The 21,328-nt window shown below is 39.1% G+C and overlaps 1 protein-coding gene across 1 annotated transcript in view; it reads left to right on the top strand.

Annotated features, from left to right (window-relative positions):
- Positions 1–18,714, top strand: part of LOC115630522 (protein O-mannosyl-transferase TMTC1) — a 118,197-nt gene extending 99,483 nt beyond the window's left edge. Inside the window, exons 4-9 of the mRNA XM_030527126.1 lie at positions 2,722–3,316; positions 4,738–5,725; positions 6,653–6,767; positions 16,091–16,565; positions 16,629–16,713; positions 17,950–18,714. Of these exons, the coding sequence (XP_030382986.1) occupies positions 2,722–3,316; positions 4,738–5,725; positions 6,653–6,767; positions 16,091–16,565; positions 16,629–16,713; positions 17,950–18,290 (2,599 nt within the window). The 3' untranslated portion in view covers positions 18,291–18,714. The remainder of the gene's footprint in view (positions 1–2,721; positions 3,317–4,737; positions 5,726–6,652; positions 6,768–16,090; positions 16,566–16,628; positions 16,714–17,949) is intronic.
- The last annotated feature ends 2,614 nt before the right edge of the window (positions 18,715–21,328 follow it).

Below are 21,328 nucleotides of genomic sequence, written 5' to 3'. Positions count from 1 at the left end.
CGTACTCGTATATTCGTACTGTGTTGGATGCCCCCCATCAACTTTAACTTACCATTACTAATTGTAGAGCGAGCCTTGGATGCTGCTGCCCAGGCTTTGCCTTATACGAGTATTTTACTAAACTGTTGTCGTTGTATGGGTACGAGGGGATGACTGTCTGTATGTGTGTGTGTGTGTGTGTGTGTGTGTGTGTGTGTGTGTGTGTATGGGTGTGTTGTAGGCAATGCTTGAGTAAGTCCTGTGCTACTACTCCTACTGCTACACCCCCATCACAAGCAATGGGCCGGCCTTTCACCCACTCCACCTACTGTGTGCGCAAACTTGGAAAGTTAATTAATGACATTTACTGGATACCTCTGAAAACTAATTATGCATAAAATAGCTTAGGTATTATTGCAAACCAACTATAAATTTCACAAACTGTGCAACAATAATGAAAACAACAATAGCCGTAACAGAGGAACAACACCAGCAATAACAACAGCAACAACAACAGCCAAAGCAAAAACACGCTATTGAATGGGGCCTGCGTTTTGCGACTGGGACTTGCCAAATCGATTAGAACAACAGGCAAGAGCGTACAACGGTGAGGCAATTACCAAAGAGCCGCCATTCTCCGACATCTCCAGTGACACTCGGGTGTGAGTATGTGTAGGTGTACGTGTGTGTGTGAGTGTGGGTGTGTGTGTGTTCTTTTATAACAACAGCGACACCAAGTACGCCAGCAAATCGGCAATTAATCAAGCTCGAAGTGCGAGGGAGGAACAGCAACTGTCGCTCGGCACTTTAACAATATTTATACTGGGTGCAAAAACGAAGGGACAACAAACAAAGCACTGTAGAGGAATGAACAGCAGCAGAAGCAGGCAGGAACAACAGCCAAAGGAGAGGCAGAAGCAGAAGCAGAAGGAGCAGGAGAAGCAGAAGCGGGCGGACCAATGACTGTTGCTGCTTCCAACGGTGTAGACGCCGCTCAACTTTCATGTAAACGGAAACTAAGGTCCTATGCTGAAGAGAGAGAGACACAAGACTTAAAGCCCAAGCCAGGATGCAGGATGCTCCATGAGTTGAACAAGAAAACCCGCTAGGCAAAATTTATTTCGCTACGGCCCGGCCACATAATTAATCATTTTAATTAATAGGACAGGTGCGCGTCCACATGCCGGGCAGTTAGGGGAGCGGTTGTTATGTGAGTGTTTCTACTTCCAATTCCAGAATATGCCACAGGTTGTTGTCTTCCTCAAGATGAGGTAATGCGAGACGTTTTCACAAGTGTTGTCAATTTCCTGCCAACTATAATGACTTTCTAGCGTTGATAGCGCAGGTAAAATGAGATCGTTTCATTTCATTCGAAATATTTCCAGAAAATACTTAATAATAAATAGCTAGGAAATTCAAGCCCAACGAATAGTAATTATTTGATCAAACTTCAATGAAATTGTTATTACATTTTAAATTTAATTTAAATTTATTTCAATCGTGTTATGCTTGGGGAAAAGAGGCTAATTATTTGGGCACAAATACATTCAATTCATGAAGTAGCCTGTCGCTATTTTTACAAATCAAAATCACTTTTTGATTTAAATGAAGTAAGCTTCTTAGCGTACTATTAATATTTTAGTTAGCCGACCGCAGCTTATAGATTTTAAATATCAAGAAACTCAGCAGGCAACAAATCTATGTAGGGTCTAGACACAAACTGTTTATGAATCTTTACTATATTTGCATAAATATATTTTCACATCTGCTACATATCTTTCAATTATGAAAAGTAGAAAAAAATTTAATTTATATATACTTCGATTTAGTTTAAATAATGTAATTAGAAAATGTCGTTAAGTACTATATGTCGTTGATAGAAAATACAATTTAGAAAATATATATTTCTTTTTCGAGTGCAAATAGAAATTGAAGATTTTAATAACAGCTAGTTCAGAAAAAATGAAAACGATCCAATATAGTGATATAAGTTTTATTCATCTGCACTGAAGCTATATGCCCTTTACTGCATTTTACAGTTATATTTGAATTCTGCATAGTCATGGATCCTATATAGTATATTTAGCATTATCACCATTCGCGGCCCACAAACGATACAACACTGCAATTTGGTTCCCATATTTTTAGAAACGAAACCTTTTGTGATGCAATGACTACTTTAAAATCCTATCGTTTTCATGACAGCTTTAAGTCTATGGTATATTAATCTGATTTGGTCGCTCTCAACATAATATCTGAATGAAATCTTGGTGCAAAGTTTTATCGCGATGGCAGGTGTACTGATCGAAACACGGAGACGGCCTGGCCGATTTGGATTCATCTTTTCATGCTTTTCATACTTATATAAGATAACGTATTATCTACCAATCTTCGGACTTTATGTTAGAAACACACAAACCAAACATATACCATTACACTTTTCAGAGATGGGTATACAAATAATAACAGCATAAAATAATAATCCCAAAATGATTCGTAAGTTCTTGACCTCCCAAGCTACATATACCGATTAGATCTGCCAAAAGGCTTTTCTCATTTTTATGGAAACATTTTAAATGGAAAACTTGCAGTTGAAGTATGTTGTATAATTGAAAAATCTATATCAATTATACAAGCTGCACTTTTAATAATAACTTCGTGAAGTAATGCGCATTTTTATAATGCGGCATTGTCACCACTCTTTCTCACGTTGCTTTCTTGTTGTTCTTCATCCCATTACAGACGCGCCATCTTGGGCAACGTTGATGTGACTGGCGGCGAAGGAGAAGGAGCAGGCGAAGGCGAAGGCGCAGGGGACAGCTATGGCGTCAGTTCACTGCTGTTGCACGACTACTGGGGCACTGCGTTGACGGACAGCGGCTCCCATGGCTCCTGGCGACCACTGTGCGTGCTGAGCTTCCGCCTTAATTTCCTGCTTGGCGGCCTGAACAGCTTTGGCTTCCATTTGGCCAATGTTCTGCTGCATTGTGTGGCCACGGCGCTGGTGGTGAGTGTGGCACGCACTCTTCTACCGGCTCGGAACGTTGTTGGTGTGCTGGCCGCGGGCGCCCTCTTCGCCGTTCATCCCACACATACGGAGGCGGTGGCTGGTCTGGTGGGACGCGCCGATTTGGCCGCTTGCGTATGCTATCTGCTCACATACCTCACATACCGCCGGCACATGTGTTGGAGGGCGCGCGGCGAGCAACGCCAATGGCTGGCGTTGGCGTTGACGCTGCTTCTGGCGCTTGCCGCACTGCTCTGCAAAGAGACCGCAATTACAGCTCTGCTACTCTGCGGCCTATGCGATGTGCTTAGGCTGCGGCATGCGGACAAGGTGAGTGACAGTCCCACAGCAAATACAAATGAACACCAACAAACCCAACCCCAGAAGACTCCAAAGCACACTACATAAGCCATAGGCAGAATTTTTCATTTCCAATGAAACAAATTTGGGTTTCATGTCTAGAACTAAAATGATCTAAAGCTCGAGTATATATAGTTTCAAATATTTACAGATTTCAATGAATTTCTTAGCTTTAAAGAAATCCTAATTTATTATACGTATTAAACCAGAAAGAAATTCTAAATTATTCCAGCTATTACATGATTTATTAATTCTTCAAGCTTGTTTATTCGACAGTCAATGTTTGTCGACATAAATATAAATAAATAAAAACATATATTCGACGCTATCAATGAGATATTGTTGAGCTTCAATTCCAGGATGTATAGTTTCAATTTGTTTATGTTATCTTTAAGAAATTTCTTCTACTACTCCTTTAATTTTATAAAATTAAATTACTACTGTAAATCTGATGCTGGAAAAATTTTAATTTTGTAATACTCTGACAAGGATATTTAGTTTTTAATGATAATTCATTTTCGGTTTTGTTTTCAGAATCTTAATTCTAATTTTTCTCTAGAACAATATTTTCAAATAATTACTTTTTTAATAATTAATTAGTTTCTAACAAAATGGCAACGCTATCTTATGTAGTATGATTTCCTCACAATATTTGGAAACATAAGTAATTCACTAATTTAAACGTATTATTTCTTTTTGTCTACAATTTAAAAACCGAATCGAACATGAATTTGAAAACGTAAAGAAAGTAAAAATAATAAATTTAAAACTTATGTTTATTTGGCAACAAACTTATTTTGTATTGTCACAAAGGAAAAGTTTTTCGTAATTTATTGATACACACTTTATTTTCAAAAAAAAAAATGATCACATATTTACAAGGGAGTAGGCAGGAGGGACAAAAAATTATGCCATATTACATGACCACACGTTCATTATTGAGACGCAATATTTTGCCTTAAAATGGATCTGAGTTGGATTTGTTGAAGTTTTCTCATTGATCATATTCATAAGTTATTTTTTAAATGCATCGTGCATTATTTAATCAAAATTTTGGCCCTCCCTTTGGTAAAAGCTGCCTACGCTCTTGCATATTTATCTTCATATTTATCTTAATTCTTTGTTTTTTATCTGTATACAATTAGCCATGGATTGTTCCAAGCTAGCAACTCTACTTGATATATTCTTGCAGCAACTCAAAGCCTCACTCTATTGCATTTATATCAAATCGAGTTGTTCTTGCATAGTTCTTTGAATAAAATTGATGGAAAGTATTCTAATATGCTGACCTTTGTAGGAGTTTTTAAACAAATAGTTTTTAATTTTCTGTATATATTATTAATATATTTGTTTTATAACCGTAACACATTCTTCATTGCCTTTCCTTTCAGCATCGCCTACGGTCGCTGTGCATCTTAAGTGCGGCCCTGGCCTGCGCCGTCTATTGCCGCCTCAGTTTGCTGCCGCGGCCGCAAAGCGCATTCGCAGCAGCGGACAACCCGACGGCGCACACGAACTGCTGGTGGACGCGCACACTGACATTCCTCTATCTGCCGGCGTTCAACTTCTGGCTGCTGCTCTGGCCGCAGGTGTTGAGCTTTGACTGGGGCATGGACGCAATACCCCGCATTACTACGTTCTGGGATAGTCGCAATGCGCTGAGCGCGAGCTTCTATGGCGCCGCTGCATTGCTCGTGTGGAAGTGCGCGCGTCTGCATGCGATGCCACCAAATAAGAATGGGAGCAACAACAACAGCAGCAACAGCAACAGCAATGTGAGCAGCAGAGGCAGCAGTAGGAATAGGAGCGGAAGCGGTAGTAGTAGTGGTAGTGGATGTGGAAGTGGAAGTGCTAGTAGCTCCGTAGACTATGCGGCTGTGGCCAGCAGCATTTCTTTGCCTATATTGCGGCGTTTGGGCGGCAGCGGTTGCTATGCCTGGCACGGCCTCAGCTGCCCATGCCCCTGTCAGCACCAGCTACGACATTTGCTCATGACCAGCAACAGTAAGAGTAGCAGCTCGAAACCCGCCGCTTCAGATACATCAACAACAACAACAGCCAGCGTGAGCTGCGTGCTGCTCTTGTCCTGTGCCTTTCTCGTGCTGCCTTTTGTGCCCGCAAGCAATCTGTTCTTCCATGTGGGCTTCGTGGTCGCCGAGCGTCTGTTGTACCTGCCCAGCGTGGGCTATTGCCTGCTCATTGGCTATGGCTTCTCCAAGCTCTGGGCACGTTTGCCTTCCGGCCGAAGCCAGTTGCTGCTGCTCTGCTGCTTTGGGCTGCTCCTGAGCGCCTACAGTGTGCGCACCGTGCGTCGCAACATGGACTGGCGGAATGAGGAGCAGTTATATGGCAGCGCCGTGCCGGTAAATCCACCAAAAGGTAAGTCGGCTACCTATTTAAGATGGGTCTTCAAAACACAAATTTCAATTACAAAACACGACATTCCGCTTTAAATTTGTTTAAAATTTAATTAAATTGATTCTTTTTTATGAGTATTTAGCATATTTAATCATTTCAGGTGTTATTATAAAAATTACAAAATAATATTTATTTTTTAATTTCAGTCACTCCCTCAAAAATTATTGATTAATTTAGAGTTTTATTTCACAAGTTACCTAAAAATCATTATTTTTGAGGAAAAAAATATTTTTGATAAAATAATGATTATTAGTTAAGACTCAAAAATAATTATTACATTTTGAGAGAATGAATAAAAATTAAAATTTTTTTAATCATGGTGAGAATGATATTCCTAAAAAAAGCATATTGGTGAATTCCTTGCTTTCTCAAAGCTTCTTGTAGTAGCTAAATGATTTCTTTGCTTTCAAAAAAAAAAAACCAAAGTAATCATTATTTGCGGTTCTTGGTATTTAGGGCCCGCTCGTCTTATTTGTTTCTATAAAGCGCACAATATTTGAATTATATTTTTGGAAATTAATTTAGCTTTATTTAATTACAATTATTAAACATTCCTTTTATCAAATGAGGAATCCGTTTAAAATGTAAATATTTGCATATAAAAATGCTTTGGAAATATATTAAAATAATTTTTTTTTCTATAATGCAGACAACCAGCAATGTTGTACCAAGTTGCCACAAAAATACAAATAAAACAGTTGTCGATAATTCCAATATAATTTCCAATTCGAATGAATAGGAAATATAAATTATTGTAATGACATCACGAATACTAGCAAGCGATTACCATTTTATTTGTTCACACCTCACCAACATTTAATCCAACAGCAATTGAATAACTGCCTTCCTTTTTCTCACCCACACATTCACCTTCTCTCTGATTTACAGCGCTCGGTAATTTGGGCAGCGTGCTGAGCTCTCAGGGGCGCTACGAGGAGGCCAAGCTGGCTCTAAATGCCGCCATCGCACATCGCCCCAACATGGCAGACGCGCACTTTAATTTGTAAGTAACTTGACCTTGTCTGTTATTATCATCCTTTTAGCTTGATATGGCCAATGCAGAGCAGCAGCGTCTCTGCTTGAAAACTGAGGCAAAATCCGCACGTTTAAATAGCACAAAAGCTGCAGACAGCAGGCAGCATGTAACAGTATTCAGCAAGTGGCCTGCCCTTTTAGCAGTTGCAGTCATTCGGCTGTCGCTGTCGACTTGGTTTGACTCAACTCGAATCGCTTCGCCTTCCATTTCTTTGGCACCCAACTGTCAGTCGGTGTGGCTCCCATGTCCATTTGTCTGTATGTCTGTATGTCGTGCCTGTCGTACTGTCGTTTGGCTGGCTTTTTCTGTGGCTGCCAAACATAAAACCCTCAAAATGATGTCAGTTTTTGCTCGCAGCCGCGCATCCTTTTCAAAATTCAAAAGCTCAAAGTGAATGGCTGCTGTTGCCGTTGCGTCTGCCGTGAATGCAAACGCAAACGCCAAAGTGCTGCACATATTGCCACGCGAGCTAGCCGCCCCCTGCCACCGCTTTCCCCGCAGCAACATTCCTCTGGAACGACCCAGCACCCGACCTTGGGCATGAGGGCCTTGGAGGCGCGTACACGGACGCGGGCTTAGAGCGCAATGGCAGCTGATTCAAGCGCACTTTACAAAAACGTTCGGACAACATCTGAAGGGGGAGCGAAGTGGAGTTAGCAAAAAGCTAGCTACCGTGCATACAAATCAACAGGACGCACACGTTTTGCATCTTTGGAAAGCAATTTACATGCACTCGGCAGCCATCAGCAGCCAATAGCTGTTGGTGGCCCCGGACATGAGGCATTGCTGCATTTTTTTTCTCTATTTTCTTAAACGAAACAACCTTTGAAACAATATTGCACGAAATACTTGTCAGCCGCTTACATCTTTCTCTGATGCGCCCTGCATTGAAGTGCTGCTGCATGTGTTGCCGTTGGCCATCATTTGTGCTCCTTTCATGCAACCACAGGAAACATATACATATAAGATAATGTAGCATATGCATGTGAACATTCATTTGCATCAGAAAGAGAAGTCGTTGCTTTTAGCCACTAATGAACGCATCATAAAAACAATAACAATTCTAGTGACTCATTGGTGATGCCGAGATTTCAAAGCTGTCATTAACCAGAGAGAAAAAAGTTACAAATTCATTTATTCGCATCAACACTAAAATTTTTGAAAAGGAAAAACCATTCGCAAAAATTCTCTCGAAAAAAAAAACACTAAAACGCTTTAAAGCCAAGGGTAACAAAAAAGTGGGAAAAAACTTTCAATTTGTTGCATAAAAACCAAATTCAATTTGATTTTATGCGCAGATGCATACACGTACAATTTTACAATTTTCGACTGATATCAGATGACAAAATGCTAAGCTAGGCGTGAAGAGGAATTTAATAGTTTTTCATAAACTGTTTGTAGTATTTTTTGGTTATGTAATTATCAATATGGAACGTCTATGTTTTGGCTATCCTATTAGTAATATTTGTTATTTTATATTTAAAATGCTTTGACACAACAAATCGGACAATAAAACTAAGTACTTTTTTCAAACACTGCTATAACAGCTCTGGGCATGATTTAGAATTGTAATGTATATGTCCATATGTAAAGTTATAATATTTAAACAACATTTAAATGATGACAATAGTGTGTTTCATTCCATAAGGTGATTTTCCAGATGATTAATTTGTTCGGACTCCACGACAGTTCTATTGACGACTCTCTCTAACGACTGCTCTCTTCCCTTGTGTCTGTTGTCAGTCTGCTTTGTAGCTTTGTCGCTCTACGTGTATCGCCTGTCCCCCTGTAACTCGCTTAATTGCATAGTGTTTTCATTTATTTTCTGGGAGGTGACAAGGCAATTAGCAAATAGACGAAATTATAAAGCTTATAGATTCAAGCGACGACGTGTTTTTTGCGGACGTTGCGACAAACTCATCGACAGATCATCCGATATGCGCCTTGGGCGTTAAATTAACTTCATTTTTACGATAAATTGCTTAAATAAATGAATGTAAATGTAAATAAATGTAAATCATAACCATTCGAATATTTCGCTTTCAAGTAGAACGCTCATTAATATTACCCATACGACCCATGGGATGAGGTAACTCATCATGCATTTATTGTTGCCTACTTTTCGGCTGATGTTGAAATATATGCGCAGATGTTTGATTTTTAAAACCGAAGCATAACAGCATATCGAATGCAACCATTACACGTCTCAGCGAGCACAATCCCTGCAATGCTATCATTTTGCTACCCACATGCTGCAACGAGCAGGGCATTAGCTGCTTGAGCACTCTTAAGTTGCAGCTGCATATATTGCTTTTTCAGAAAACAAATCTATTCCAGTTGCCTAATAAATAAACCAAATCCCGGGCAAAAATGTTGCTGATTTTGCGCCGACAATAGCAACAACTACAAGAGCGAAAGCAAACAGCAATTGCTATGGCAACGGCAACGGCAGCCACGTTTGCAACTGTAACAAGCACATCAATTGGCATTTCTGCTGGCTGCATTTGATGCAACAATATGAGAAAATAAAACTGCTGACGCATGCCTCTGCCATCCTTTGGCGGTGGTAGCAGAACCATCAGCAGCAGTAGCAACAGCAGTAGCAACAGCAGTAGCGACCAACAGCTTAGGCCAATGACACTTCGGACACATACGAGCATCCCAGGCGACAGTGGTAGAGAAGCGGCAACGGAACTGACGCATATTGCAATTTACTTGTGCAACGAGCACTGCAGCTACAGCAGTAGCAGCAGTAGCAGTAAAAGCAGCAGTAACGGCGACCGCCAGCTGCGCTCCCATGAGGGCTGAGGCGCATTACGAGAGAAGCGCAAACAAGCACCAACATGCCAACGATGCTACACCAAATCGCAAGGTACCCGCTCCCAAGTGTTTGGAAGTGTGTGTGTGCACTCAAAGAAAAACTCTCAGAAGAACATTTCCAAATATTGCTAAATATCTTAAAAGTATGCTACCAGCGTTTAGTTTTTGCTCATAAAATGGTTAATTGAATCGAATTTTCCAGTCTATACAAATTAAAAGACTGTTGTAAACACATGTGGATATTTCATTTAGTGGACTTATAAGTGCTTTAATTATTAATTGATAAAGTTAGTATTTAGAACGCTTGCAAAATGGCTTACTTTAGTTTATAGAATGTGACTAATTCGCATAAAATTCAAGACCCACTGCAGAACTCAGTTTGGCGCCTTGACGGACGAATAATGACTCGACAGATTGCTCCATCGAATGATAGTTGCGATGTAAATTCCTTATCTTAGTCTGTAGAGATCGTATTATAAATAAGTATTTGAACAACTTTTAGGCAACAACAAGAAAAGCAAACGCACTTAGTCAGTTTGCAACCAAAGTTGGTTAAAAGAAAATAGAAAACCGCGATGTGCTTCCTCTTCCCTTAAGAATAATACATAATTGAATCGACATCAATAAATATTTTATAGCAAATTGTTGATGGTGTATTTTTCTGAGTGTATGCATCAGCAGCTCTGCGTGTTTGTATATGCGTGTATATCTGTCTTTTTGTCCTCTTGAATATGCAACGCGTCATTTTCATTTCAACTGCCTTTGCTTTTGCCTTCCTGTGCTGCACACTTTGCGCCAAGCAACGAAAGCAGCAGCCGCCATTGCTCATACGTCCTGTTGCCATTGTTGTTGCCGTTGTTGTTGCATGCCGCCAGCCGCCAGCCGCCATTGTTGTAGTTGTCGTTGTTGATTATTGTGTTTGACATAATAGGCTTTACGCTCCAAAAAAAAAAGAGCGAAAAAATGAGTAAAAGCAAAAGAAAATGGCATGCAAGCAATCCTTTCGCTTTGCTTCTTTGGCAAATTGTAGGAAAATCCTTTTTGCGCTCGTTTGCCAACTTTTTTTTTTTGTTACCCCTCTTACTTGTGCTTCCTGCCACTACTTGCTGCCCTTTTTTACTTTTTACTGTCAATCCACGCTCCACTCTGAGCCGCAGCTGCGTCGGCCCCCAGCCCCCATTCACAAACAGATAATTGCGCCAGTCTGACTACAGGACACAGGACAATGCAGCCTGATACATACTTCATTCATGGGCATAATCATATATTTCCGCACAACTCTGGCAGCAGGCAAATTGCCTTCGTTTACCGAAATTGTATAAGGCGTATAAAAAATGTGCGGATAAGCGTGGAAAATGCCTTAAAAGAGAACGATGTAAAAAGAATTGAAAGTATAGTAACTACAGCCAAAGAAAAAGTATGTGGCAAACAGAAAAAATCAGTTGACGACTTAGATGAAATTTCAAACAATGTCAATGGCACAAAAGCTGCGCGCCATGTCAACGTGCCACCCAGTGAGCCGACTTCATAACTGCTAAGGCTTCATGCGGCGCCAATTTATTAGAGCCTTGGCCCAGCACTGCCAGTGGCTTAAGTTTGTTAACCATGCTGCCCCAAGTTGCGCCCCCGTCCTGCCTATTGTTGTTTTTGCTTTTGCTTTTGCCATAAGTGGCAGCGTCACGGCCTGTCAAAGCGCATGAAGCCAACGATGGGTACTGGCAAAGGCAAAGATTTAGTAAAAGTTTCAACTTTAAAGAGCTTTACTCAGCCCATGAGCCCCTTACCCTCCCACCTCTATCCCTTTAGTCCTCCATCCCTCTATTGCTTATCAGGCACTCTTTCGCTCTCCTTTTCGCCGCTGCGCCTCAATGTTGTCTTTGCAGCTTATCGAAAAGTTGCCTGATTGAATTTTTCCGTCGTACAAACGACTACGAGGACTATCAGGGCTACGAGGACGTCCACTTGCATTATGCAGGCGGCTGCTGCGACGCTGCTAATCTCGACGCCAAAGTCTTTTGCACCTCGAGTGCAACGTGTGAAGTGTTTGCGCAACGCCCACGGGCATAAACGCCTGGCATTCATTTACATAAACACTTCATATGGCGGCGCCGGTGAGCAGTTTAAGGCTTTCGAGTGCTCTAGGTAATGGCAATAAAAAAATAAAAACAAGTTTTATGCAGCTTGCCGAATATGAAATACTCTTGCAAACATTGAAGAGCACTTTTTATGTAAAGCCAAGCCAACTATTTTGCTTGCATATAGAGTTGTTATTATCTGTATCTCTTTCTTTTCTGAACTCTACTATCATATTAGCAATCGTATATCTTTTACTATTTCTGCTGACTCTAAAGCCTTAAAAAAATTATGCATAACAATTTATTTTAGATAGTAATATTACTTTATTAATTACGAATATTGCTTAGGTGCGTAACGAACAAGTTGGAAGAGTTCTTATTCCCAATGTATTGCAGAATAGCGAGAGGAAGAGCGAGTGTTAATATTTAATCAATAGATCAACTTTTATCTTTATTTTTTTAAATATACTATCATATCACTAAGCATATTTCTGTTACTATTTTAATTCACTCTTAAGCTCTAAATAAAGAGGAATGTAATGAAAGCGACGCTCAGACTCTTCCTTAATTTTATATTATATCCTATGGCCTTAAAAACATATGCATAAACGTTCATTATAGATATACATATTTGCATTGTAATATTACTTTATTTATTACGAATATTACTAAGGTGCGTAGCGAACAAGTTGGAAAAGTTATTATTCCCAATAACAGTGTATTTTAAAATAAGGAAGACCGACTTTTAATATCTAAACAGTAGAACAACTTTTCAGTTCCTTTTTTTAAATACTATTATACCACGCATTATATTTGTGTTAGTATTTCTAATTGATATTAAGCTCTAAATAAATAAAGAGAAATTTAGTGAAAGGTTGGTGGCGCTCAGATTCTTCTAACATTTTATATGACGGCCTCAAAAAATGTTTGGAAATTTTAGCAAAGTAATATTACTTCATTAGTTACGGATATTGCTTAGGTGCGTAGCGAACAAGTTGGGAAAGTTCTTATTCCCCTATAACAGTGTATTACAAAATAAGGAAGAGCGAGTGAGTGCTCTGGAGAATGTCACATTTCCGGCCCTAATCGAAAATCAATGTCAGAACGCCCCACGCGCCCAGCAGCCCGTGCAGCTGCTGCCAATATGTGTGCATGTGTGTGTGTGTGTGTGTATGGGTGTGTGTGTTTGCCAAGGATAAGCAGCTGTTTGTACATTATTTACTCGTAAGCCATCAATACCCGCGCTCCAATGCCATCCACGTCGTACCTGCGGCTACAAATTTTCACTCCTGCACGTGTCCAACAACAATAACAGTAATAACAAAAAACGCACTGTGTCTATAGCCGAGGCAGCAGTCGGCAGTCAGCAGTCAGCAGTCAGGAGGCAGGAGGCAGACGCGGGGCACAAATGGGCAACCCTGAGCTGAGGGCATGCGTCTTCTCCCATGGCTCCCATGCCTCGCAGCTGTCATGGATTTGTTGCTGTGATTTTTAACTGCAAAATACCACAGCAAAAGCATTGCGAGTGAGGTACGGTGGGGTAAGGACGAAGCGCAGCGAAGCGTCCAAGTCAAAGTAACAGATACAACAACAACAACAACAAGAACAGCAACAGCGGCAACCAAACACCAAAACCAAAAAATCACTGAGCTGTATAATTCGATTTCTGTGCTTCACTCTTTTCCACTTTCAAATATGCTGTTAGCTTTTCATGCTCATCCTCTCGCATTGCTTGTTTTGTTGTTTGCTTACCTGCAGTTGGTGGATAAACGTGCAGCGTCCCGCCGCCTCCCAAAATCGAAACGAAAAAAATAGAACTAAAGTAGAGTAAAATCGGCACACGAAAAAAGACGGGGGGATACCTCTCCTAAATAAATAAAACAACATTTCTGCTTTTCTATATGTGTATGTACTACATATATAAAATAGAATACTCAATATTCAATTGGGCAAATCCATCCGCAGCACGGCTGCAATTCGCATGCAACGTTCGCTGGGTTCGATTCCTGTTCATGCGTTGCATGCAGCCTCTCACTGTAGCATACCAATGTTTTCATCATGACGATGGGGCAGGCAGTCAGGGGACTGGATGCGCTCAGAGCTGGCATAGAATGACGGTTGCGCTCACACAAAAACAAAATATACGAAATATACAAATAAAATATGCAGTCGCAGTCATCACATGGCGAGCGGCAATTGAAGAGTTTTTTCAATTTCATATTAAGTGTGATGGGGAATAAAAATGCATGCATATGAGCATATTTTGTCACATATAGTATCATGTTTTTTGTCACTTTAGCGAATATGATCCTTATGACAGTACCATTTCAAAATCCTTTATTAAAAATCGTGACGTTTTTTCTTTATTTTTTTATGTCTTTGAGGGTTTTTTTCCCTTTGTCATTAGCTTTTTATTAATGCTTCAAGAAGAAAGGCGTTTGCTCAACTGATTGTGAAATAAATTGTCGATTTTTACTTACGTTTTTTATGATTTGTAACAAAATAAATATTTATACTTTTACCATGCTCTATGATCTGTTTTTTTTCGGTTTGGTTGTATATTTTAAACATATTTTTGTTAAATAAATTTTTGCTACTATTGAATACAATTTCTCTGATCGTACATTATTTGTAGCTGATCATAAATTGCAGAAAAAAATTAACATTCTATATTCTTGGTACTTTCCTATAGAGAGCTCCATAGTCTGGCAAACTTAAGAGCAGAGTGAAAAACCAAATCTGAGTTCTATGGCCCACATTTTTCATGGCACACTAAACATAATTGGTAATATATTGCTGAGTGGTTTCTACAATATCCTCTTAAGCACATAGCACCATACCCAGATTGCAAAATAAATTAGCAAGCATATAAATTATGTTTTAGGAGAGACAATAAATTACAATTTTCTAACGCTTCCGAGCGACCTGTAATGAGAAGCAAACATTATTTTTCCTTCAATTTCTATTATTTTTGTACATGTATACACTTTTGTTTATGTAGGAATACAGTTTTGATTTCAGCTGCTTCAATTATTGCCAAAGAACTAGTAATCGAACATATTATTTTAAAAGACATTTAATGACGGGACTGTTGTTCAGTGACGGCTGGCTTGAGCCCTAAAACCCTTAGACGATTATAACATCTCATCTCTGTTGCTTTGCAAACAAATATAGCAGCAATATAGATATCCTCTCGCACACACTGAATACCACAGCATACTGTTTTGTGGCAAGTAAAAAGGAAATCTTGTCACATAGCATCCATCAATAACGCCCACAATTCATACAATCCGCCCTCGTTCAGTTACGCTTATTTGCTGGTCTTACCAAAACCGAAAACACGACTCGTTTGTTTGTTTAACTTGCCGTTGTTGTACTCGTATTTGTTGTTGTTGTTGTTGTTTGTACTTCTATGCAATCTGCGCTTAGGTTTATTTTGCCTGTGCCTTATTTTATTCTGTTCTGTTCTGTTTTGTTTTGTTACGTTACTTTTCGTTCTTTTGCTGCAAATAAAATGCTGCCTTTATTTAAAAGCACTTATTCATGCATATACGAACTTTGTGTTTATATCAAAAACCCGAACCAGACATGTGTATGCGTATATATGTGTATGTGTGTGTATGAATAACCAGCAACCAGCAGTTAAATGCTGGTAGTCGGCAGTCGGCAGTTGGCAGTTGGTAGTTGGCAGGCGGGACAGCCGGCATCAGCATCAGCATCGGCATTGATATTTGTTTACCCAACTCTCATGCCGTCGTCCCTCATCGTTCTATATAGTGCCATAGTCGTCGTCGTCGTCATCGTCAACGCCATCGCCGTCGCAACGTTTTACGGCCTCAACACATTTTTAGAACTTTACAGTGTGCAGCAGACCGACTACAGTTGCCTAAATGACTGCTGCTGCTGCTCCTGCTGCTATGGCCTGCTGTTTTTGTTAATTAAATGAAGCCGGGCGTTGCAGAATCAAAAACAAAAAGTATACAAACACACAAAAAGAAATATACCCGTAGAGATAGAAAAACAAAAAAAAACTATAGCACCGAAGAAAGATGCTTGAAGGTCAACATTTGAAGTATTTTTAACTGGTCCGCTGCAAATTAGGGAAGAGCAACCGCAACAAAACACAGCCAAAGTTAATTTACTTGGCACACTATTAGCATGACCTGCTTTTCATTTCGCCCTGCTGGGACTAAACTAGCAGCTGGGCTAAGTAACTGCACAGTTTTCTTCCTCCCTTTTTTTTGCTGCATTTTTAAACAAGCTGCTAGTTATGAACGGCAAGCGCCTTGCATAACTTGGCTCAAGTCGAAAGAGTAAAGAAAGAAAAACAAATAGAAAGATGGAAAAAGTGGCAGCAAAGATAGTTTCAACACTTTTTATATTGCATACTTTCAGGGGCATTGTGCATCAACAACAACAGAACTACAGCGCCGCCTTGCCCTGCTACAGGCGTGCGATTCAACTTCGCCCCCAACTGGCCACCGCCTATCTGAATCTGGGTACATCGTTGCTGGCTCTCGAACGGCACAAGGAGGCCGCCGAGGTGTTGCTCCTTGGCGCACGCCTTGAAGGGCGTGGCGTGCGTGATCGTGCCGCTCATGAGGAGGCACGCTATAGCGCTTATCTGCAGCTCGGTGCACTCTATCGCATACAAAACAAGCCGGAGAGGGCTTTAGACGTTTTCCGCGAAGCCCTGGACAACTTGCCGCTGCATCAGCAGCAGCGTGCAGTGCTGCATCAGCGTTTGGGCGATGTGCTGGGCGAACTACAGCAGTGGCATGCAGCAGAGTGGCATCATCGGACCGCGCTACAATTGCAGCCGCAACGTGGAGCGGCCTACGTGTCCTACGGCCTCACACTGGCCAGAAATGTACGTTCGCAAATAGTTCTTGTATCGTATAAAAATTACATTACATTTTTTTTGAACCCACAGAGCAGTCGATATGCCGAGGCGGAGCATTGGTTCAAACGTGCCCTGCAACTGGCACCGTCAGAGGCCAGCGCACATCATCATTACGGTAAGTTGGCGGTATTCAATATAAAAACCCACAATAAATGAATATGATTGAAATCATTTAAGCAAAAGTAAATCCCAAATCAGTACAATATTTTGTACTTTATTGGTCTAGAATGAAATTTGAAAATTAGCAAATACGTGTGCAAATTCTGGGACTATAAATTTGTAAAATATATTGGGCATATTAGGGTTTCTGCTTTCTCAGTAAGCTGTAAATATATGGTACGCGTAGATTGGGGGATGTTTAAGAAATATATGCAGTATTGCGAGGCGACTCGGTATAGAAAAGTCCGTCTGCCCGTATGAAGACCGAATACTTCTTGCCTAAGCTCAACCAACTTGATACGTAAACTGCCTTATCCATACACAGTTTATCAAATTTATCACAACCATATATAGTCTACGTATTTCATAAATCTGCTATCGGACCGATCAAAGAGCTCTTTAACAATAGGGTAACTTTTATCTATAAATATACGTGTATGCTAAGAAAATTTTCTACCTTTAAGTTATTTTTTAATAATGCCTCAACATAGTCTACAGTTTCATCAAAAGCAGTACTGCATAATACTTTTATTATTTAGGTATTTTCATTTTAATTTATTATTATTTTAAGTTAATTTGACGTCTTCCTTTTTTCATCTCCATTTCTTTTTGTGTTAGGTCCAATAACGTCTCTCTGCAGTGAATCGGGGTATAGCTGGCCGTTTGGCAAATAAAACCCCCCACCGAGTCGGATTCGTCATTAAATATTTTTGTAATTCCTATAGGCTCTTTTATTATTTAGTTTTGTTTAGTTTAAGCTCTCTATATTATTGATTTTTTTCCATCGACAGCTTTATCAATGAAATAAATAAAATAAAACGAAACAATAGGCACAACCAAGTTGCGAGGATAGGGCTAACTATTGTTTGTAACAACGGCTAAAAATTTTCTCACATCTTAATTTTTTTCATTTCATGAATGATTTATCAGAACAGTCAGAATCAAATCTTTCAAGCTATCTAATTTCATGCAACCCATCCTTTTAATGCTTATGTTGTCATATAAATAATAAAAGATAACTTAAACAATCGCTCTAAGAACAGCCTCCAATACTAACATGCCAAAATTAAAGATATAACTCTGATTTAATGTTATAGTTGTATAGTATATCCTTTGAAATTGAAAAACAACTACATTGCAATATAAAACTAAAACATGTCCTTTTCACGCAAACACCTTTCTCTCCTTCCAGCCGACTTCCTCGACCGTCAGGAGCGTCGCATCGAGGCACTTGCTTATCATCAGCGTGCGGCTGCGCTTGCGCCCTTGGACTATGCGCTACTTAGTGCTGTGGCCGACGCCCTGCGCCTCCTCAATCGACTTCCCGAGGCCGAACTCTGGTACCGCAAGGCGGCGGCGCTTCGACCACAGGCTGCGCATGCACATGCGAACTTGGGCGCCATACTCCAGATGCGGGGCTTCAAGCAACAAGCTGTGGACTGCTATCGCGAGGCACTGCGTCTGCAGCCTGGACACGCGACGAGTCGCGCAAATCTGGCGAAAATGAATGTGGATATCGATGCAAGCGCCTAGCGCCGGCTGACGTCATGCACAAGTTGACAGGGGCTTACCAAATGCACATGATTTATGTATATCCAATATTGTAAATAGTTATCCACATACATATACATATTTCGTATATCAGCTTAAACTACCTACATACATATATATTGTATATTGTTGACCAAAAGCCATAGAAATTTACGCAGTCTTCGCAACGCAAAAGCAAGACAGCGGCCTAATCTTAAGTGACAAACTATGTATAGTGAGTAATGTGCATGAACTGGATTAGAGATCGGCTGAAAAGAAGAAAATTATATAGCAAATGAACTGAATGGTATTACATAAATGTAAAAAAACAAACAATACATATAAATATATATATATATATAAATAAAAATATATGCATATATTTTCCAATTCAAATAAAAACGGTTACCAAATGTTAAAAAATCAACACTTTTTGTTAAATTATTAGATGTGATTGAAGGTAAATATGAAATTTAAACGATACACACACTTCATCGACCACACTAAAATAAATTACTGGGTTCAATTCTGAACATAACGGTGTTTAAGAAGCTCTAGCCAGAAGCATAACTGTTCTATTATTATTTATTGTTCCCAAACCATCGCCCCCTAAAAGGACTTCAATTGTCGGAAAACATAAATTATTAAAATTATGAAACATAATTTATTAATATCAATGTGCTTTTGCTTAGCTTAGACGCATATCTTAATCCCCTTAATAAATATTGAGGTAAAGTGCCTTAATCATAATAGAATGCAATAAAACACATGAACGACAAAATGCTTTGCAATTTATTGACCTTTATATCCCAAGAAAGATTCTGGCCTCCCCACTCATTAGTAGCTACGATAGCAAAATTTATTACTGAAGACAAACATCGCCCAGTTTTCTATAAATATGACAGACTTTTAGTCTACAAAATTATTTATTCCTATCCCAAATATATTGGTGTAACAAAATTCTAAAGAATTCAATACAACCATTTAAAACGTATTAATCTGTTTACAGTCACAAATTATTCGCATTTATAAGCACATAATTGCTACGTTCAACAATTTGGCCAAATAATTTATGCTGCCCCGGAAAATCTGCCCCTAAAACTGTGCAAAATTTCAGCATTCGCTTTATCATAATCAAAAGCGCTCAACTCTTGTTTTGGCGCCCGGGCTTTACCATGCAAATCGTAGCGCCAAATTGCTTAACCCTTTAAGGTTTATGGGACAAACCCAAGCTGTTGCTTTTGTTGCTGTCGTTGATGTTGTCGCTTACATTTCAAGCTGTGCCCAACAAATTATTTCCATATCAAGTTCTTTGCATTTCATCTCGAAAAGGTGCGCGACGCACAAAAATAGACAAAGCCGCAGACAGAGAGTGACAGACAGACACACACACGTATATTTATATATACTATATACATATATATTAGTATATAAACAGAAGTGCAGACAGACGAAACGGCGACGTGATAATATCAAGTGGCTTTACCGCAAAATGTTGCAAACAAAGAAAGGAATCCACACACCGACAAGCACACACACACACACACATATATAAATATACAGAAAAAGCCGCAAAGACACACACATACAGGTGGCCGACGGCAAATACCGAGAAATAGTGCTTACTAAGCATTAAAAATTATAATTAAATTTTAAACAATGAGACTCGGGCATGACGACGATTATGATGACTACAATGATGCTGATGATGTTGATGATGATAATAATGATGATGATGGCGATTATGGCAACGAGGTAGGCGCGTTAAGGACAAGGATATACGCGACACTATAAAGCTCTTAATCACAAACATGCGCAGCCACTTCAAAAACTACAGCAACAATAAAAACTACAACAACAAGAGTAACAACACCAATGCAGACGACAACAAGCATATCAATGGCAACAGAACCACAGCACAGTGGGCTAAATATGAAATTTAGGGTTCTTTAAATATCTAATTTGTATCGATCTCCCATGGCAAAACTTTAAAACTTAATCTCCGACAGATAATTAAATAAATGATTAATCAAAATAACCCCAAAAAACACTCTTTTTTTGCTAGAAGAAATCTTTGTGATCATTATTTATGGAAAGTTCCGATATTTATTTGCATTTATTTTATATTATATAAATATTTTATATAATTATAAATATGACGAAATTTGTAAATAATTGCGTTGATATTTTAATATATTATTTATTTAGTCGTCAAAAGGAAATCGCTTTTCTTTTTATACATTATACACGATTTTTAATATAGGTGTATATATAAAAACAAATTGAGTGGAGAAACTAAAGTCTCTGAGTTATGGAAAATCATTATTAGGGGGGAATGGAATGTATCAAAAAAAAAAAAAAAAAAAAAAAAAAAAAAAAAAAAAAAAATTCGCTTGCTTGCATGCACATTTTCACCCTGAATATACAACTTAACGGAATTCATCGTACATTTGAACTAGAAATTATGCAAACATTTCATACAAATCAGTAATATTTTTACATGTAAGAAAAGACATTTCTTAAATATGGAAAATTAATGTTTTTTATTTTAATTTAAATATTGACAACATGAATGAAAAATGTCCATTATCACCTTAATACAAGTATAAAGAGAATCACGTATTTTTAAACATTGAGCATTTTTTTTTAAAATTATTAATGAGAATATTTTTCTGATTTCATGGAATGGGACTGAAATATGTAAGGAATTATAAAGTGTATACAACTATTACGTAATCATTAACTTTTTCGATTTCTCGATTTTCCATTATTCCAGAATGCTTTTCAGAAATGAATGAAATGCGCCACTGTGCGGCGTTGCTTTTGTTGAGAAGGAAAAAGGCGCAGAGCTCTCCATGCTGGTCTGAGGCTGGAACTGAATGAAGCGCTGGCCTAGTGCTGGCAATGTTGGGGCTGCTTAGCATATGCGCATATAAATTAACATAGACACCGGAGTATTTAATTAAAATTCCATCAGCATACATACACAAACGCACACTAGTACATATACACTGTCACACACACAAACATACACACACATA

This window comes from Scaptodrosophila lebanonensis, unplaced genomic scaffold (genome assembly GCF_003285725.1).
Source record: "Scaptodrosophila lebanonensis strain 11010-0011.00,11010-0021.00 unplaced genomic scaffold, SlebRS2 tig00001410-arrow-pilon, whole genome shotgun sequence".
In the NCBI taxonomy this organism is placed as follows: Eukaryota; Metazoa; Arthropoda; class Insecta; order Diptera; family Drosophilidae; genus Scaptodrosophila; species Scaptodrosophila lebanonensis.
This window is presented reverse-complemented; position numbering and strand designations above follow the sequence as displayed.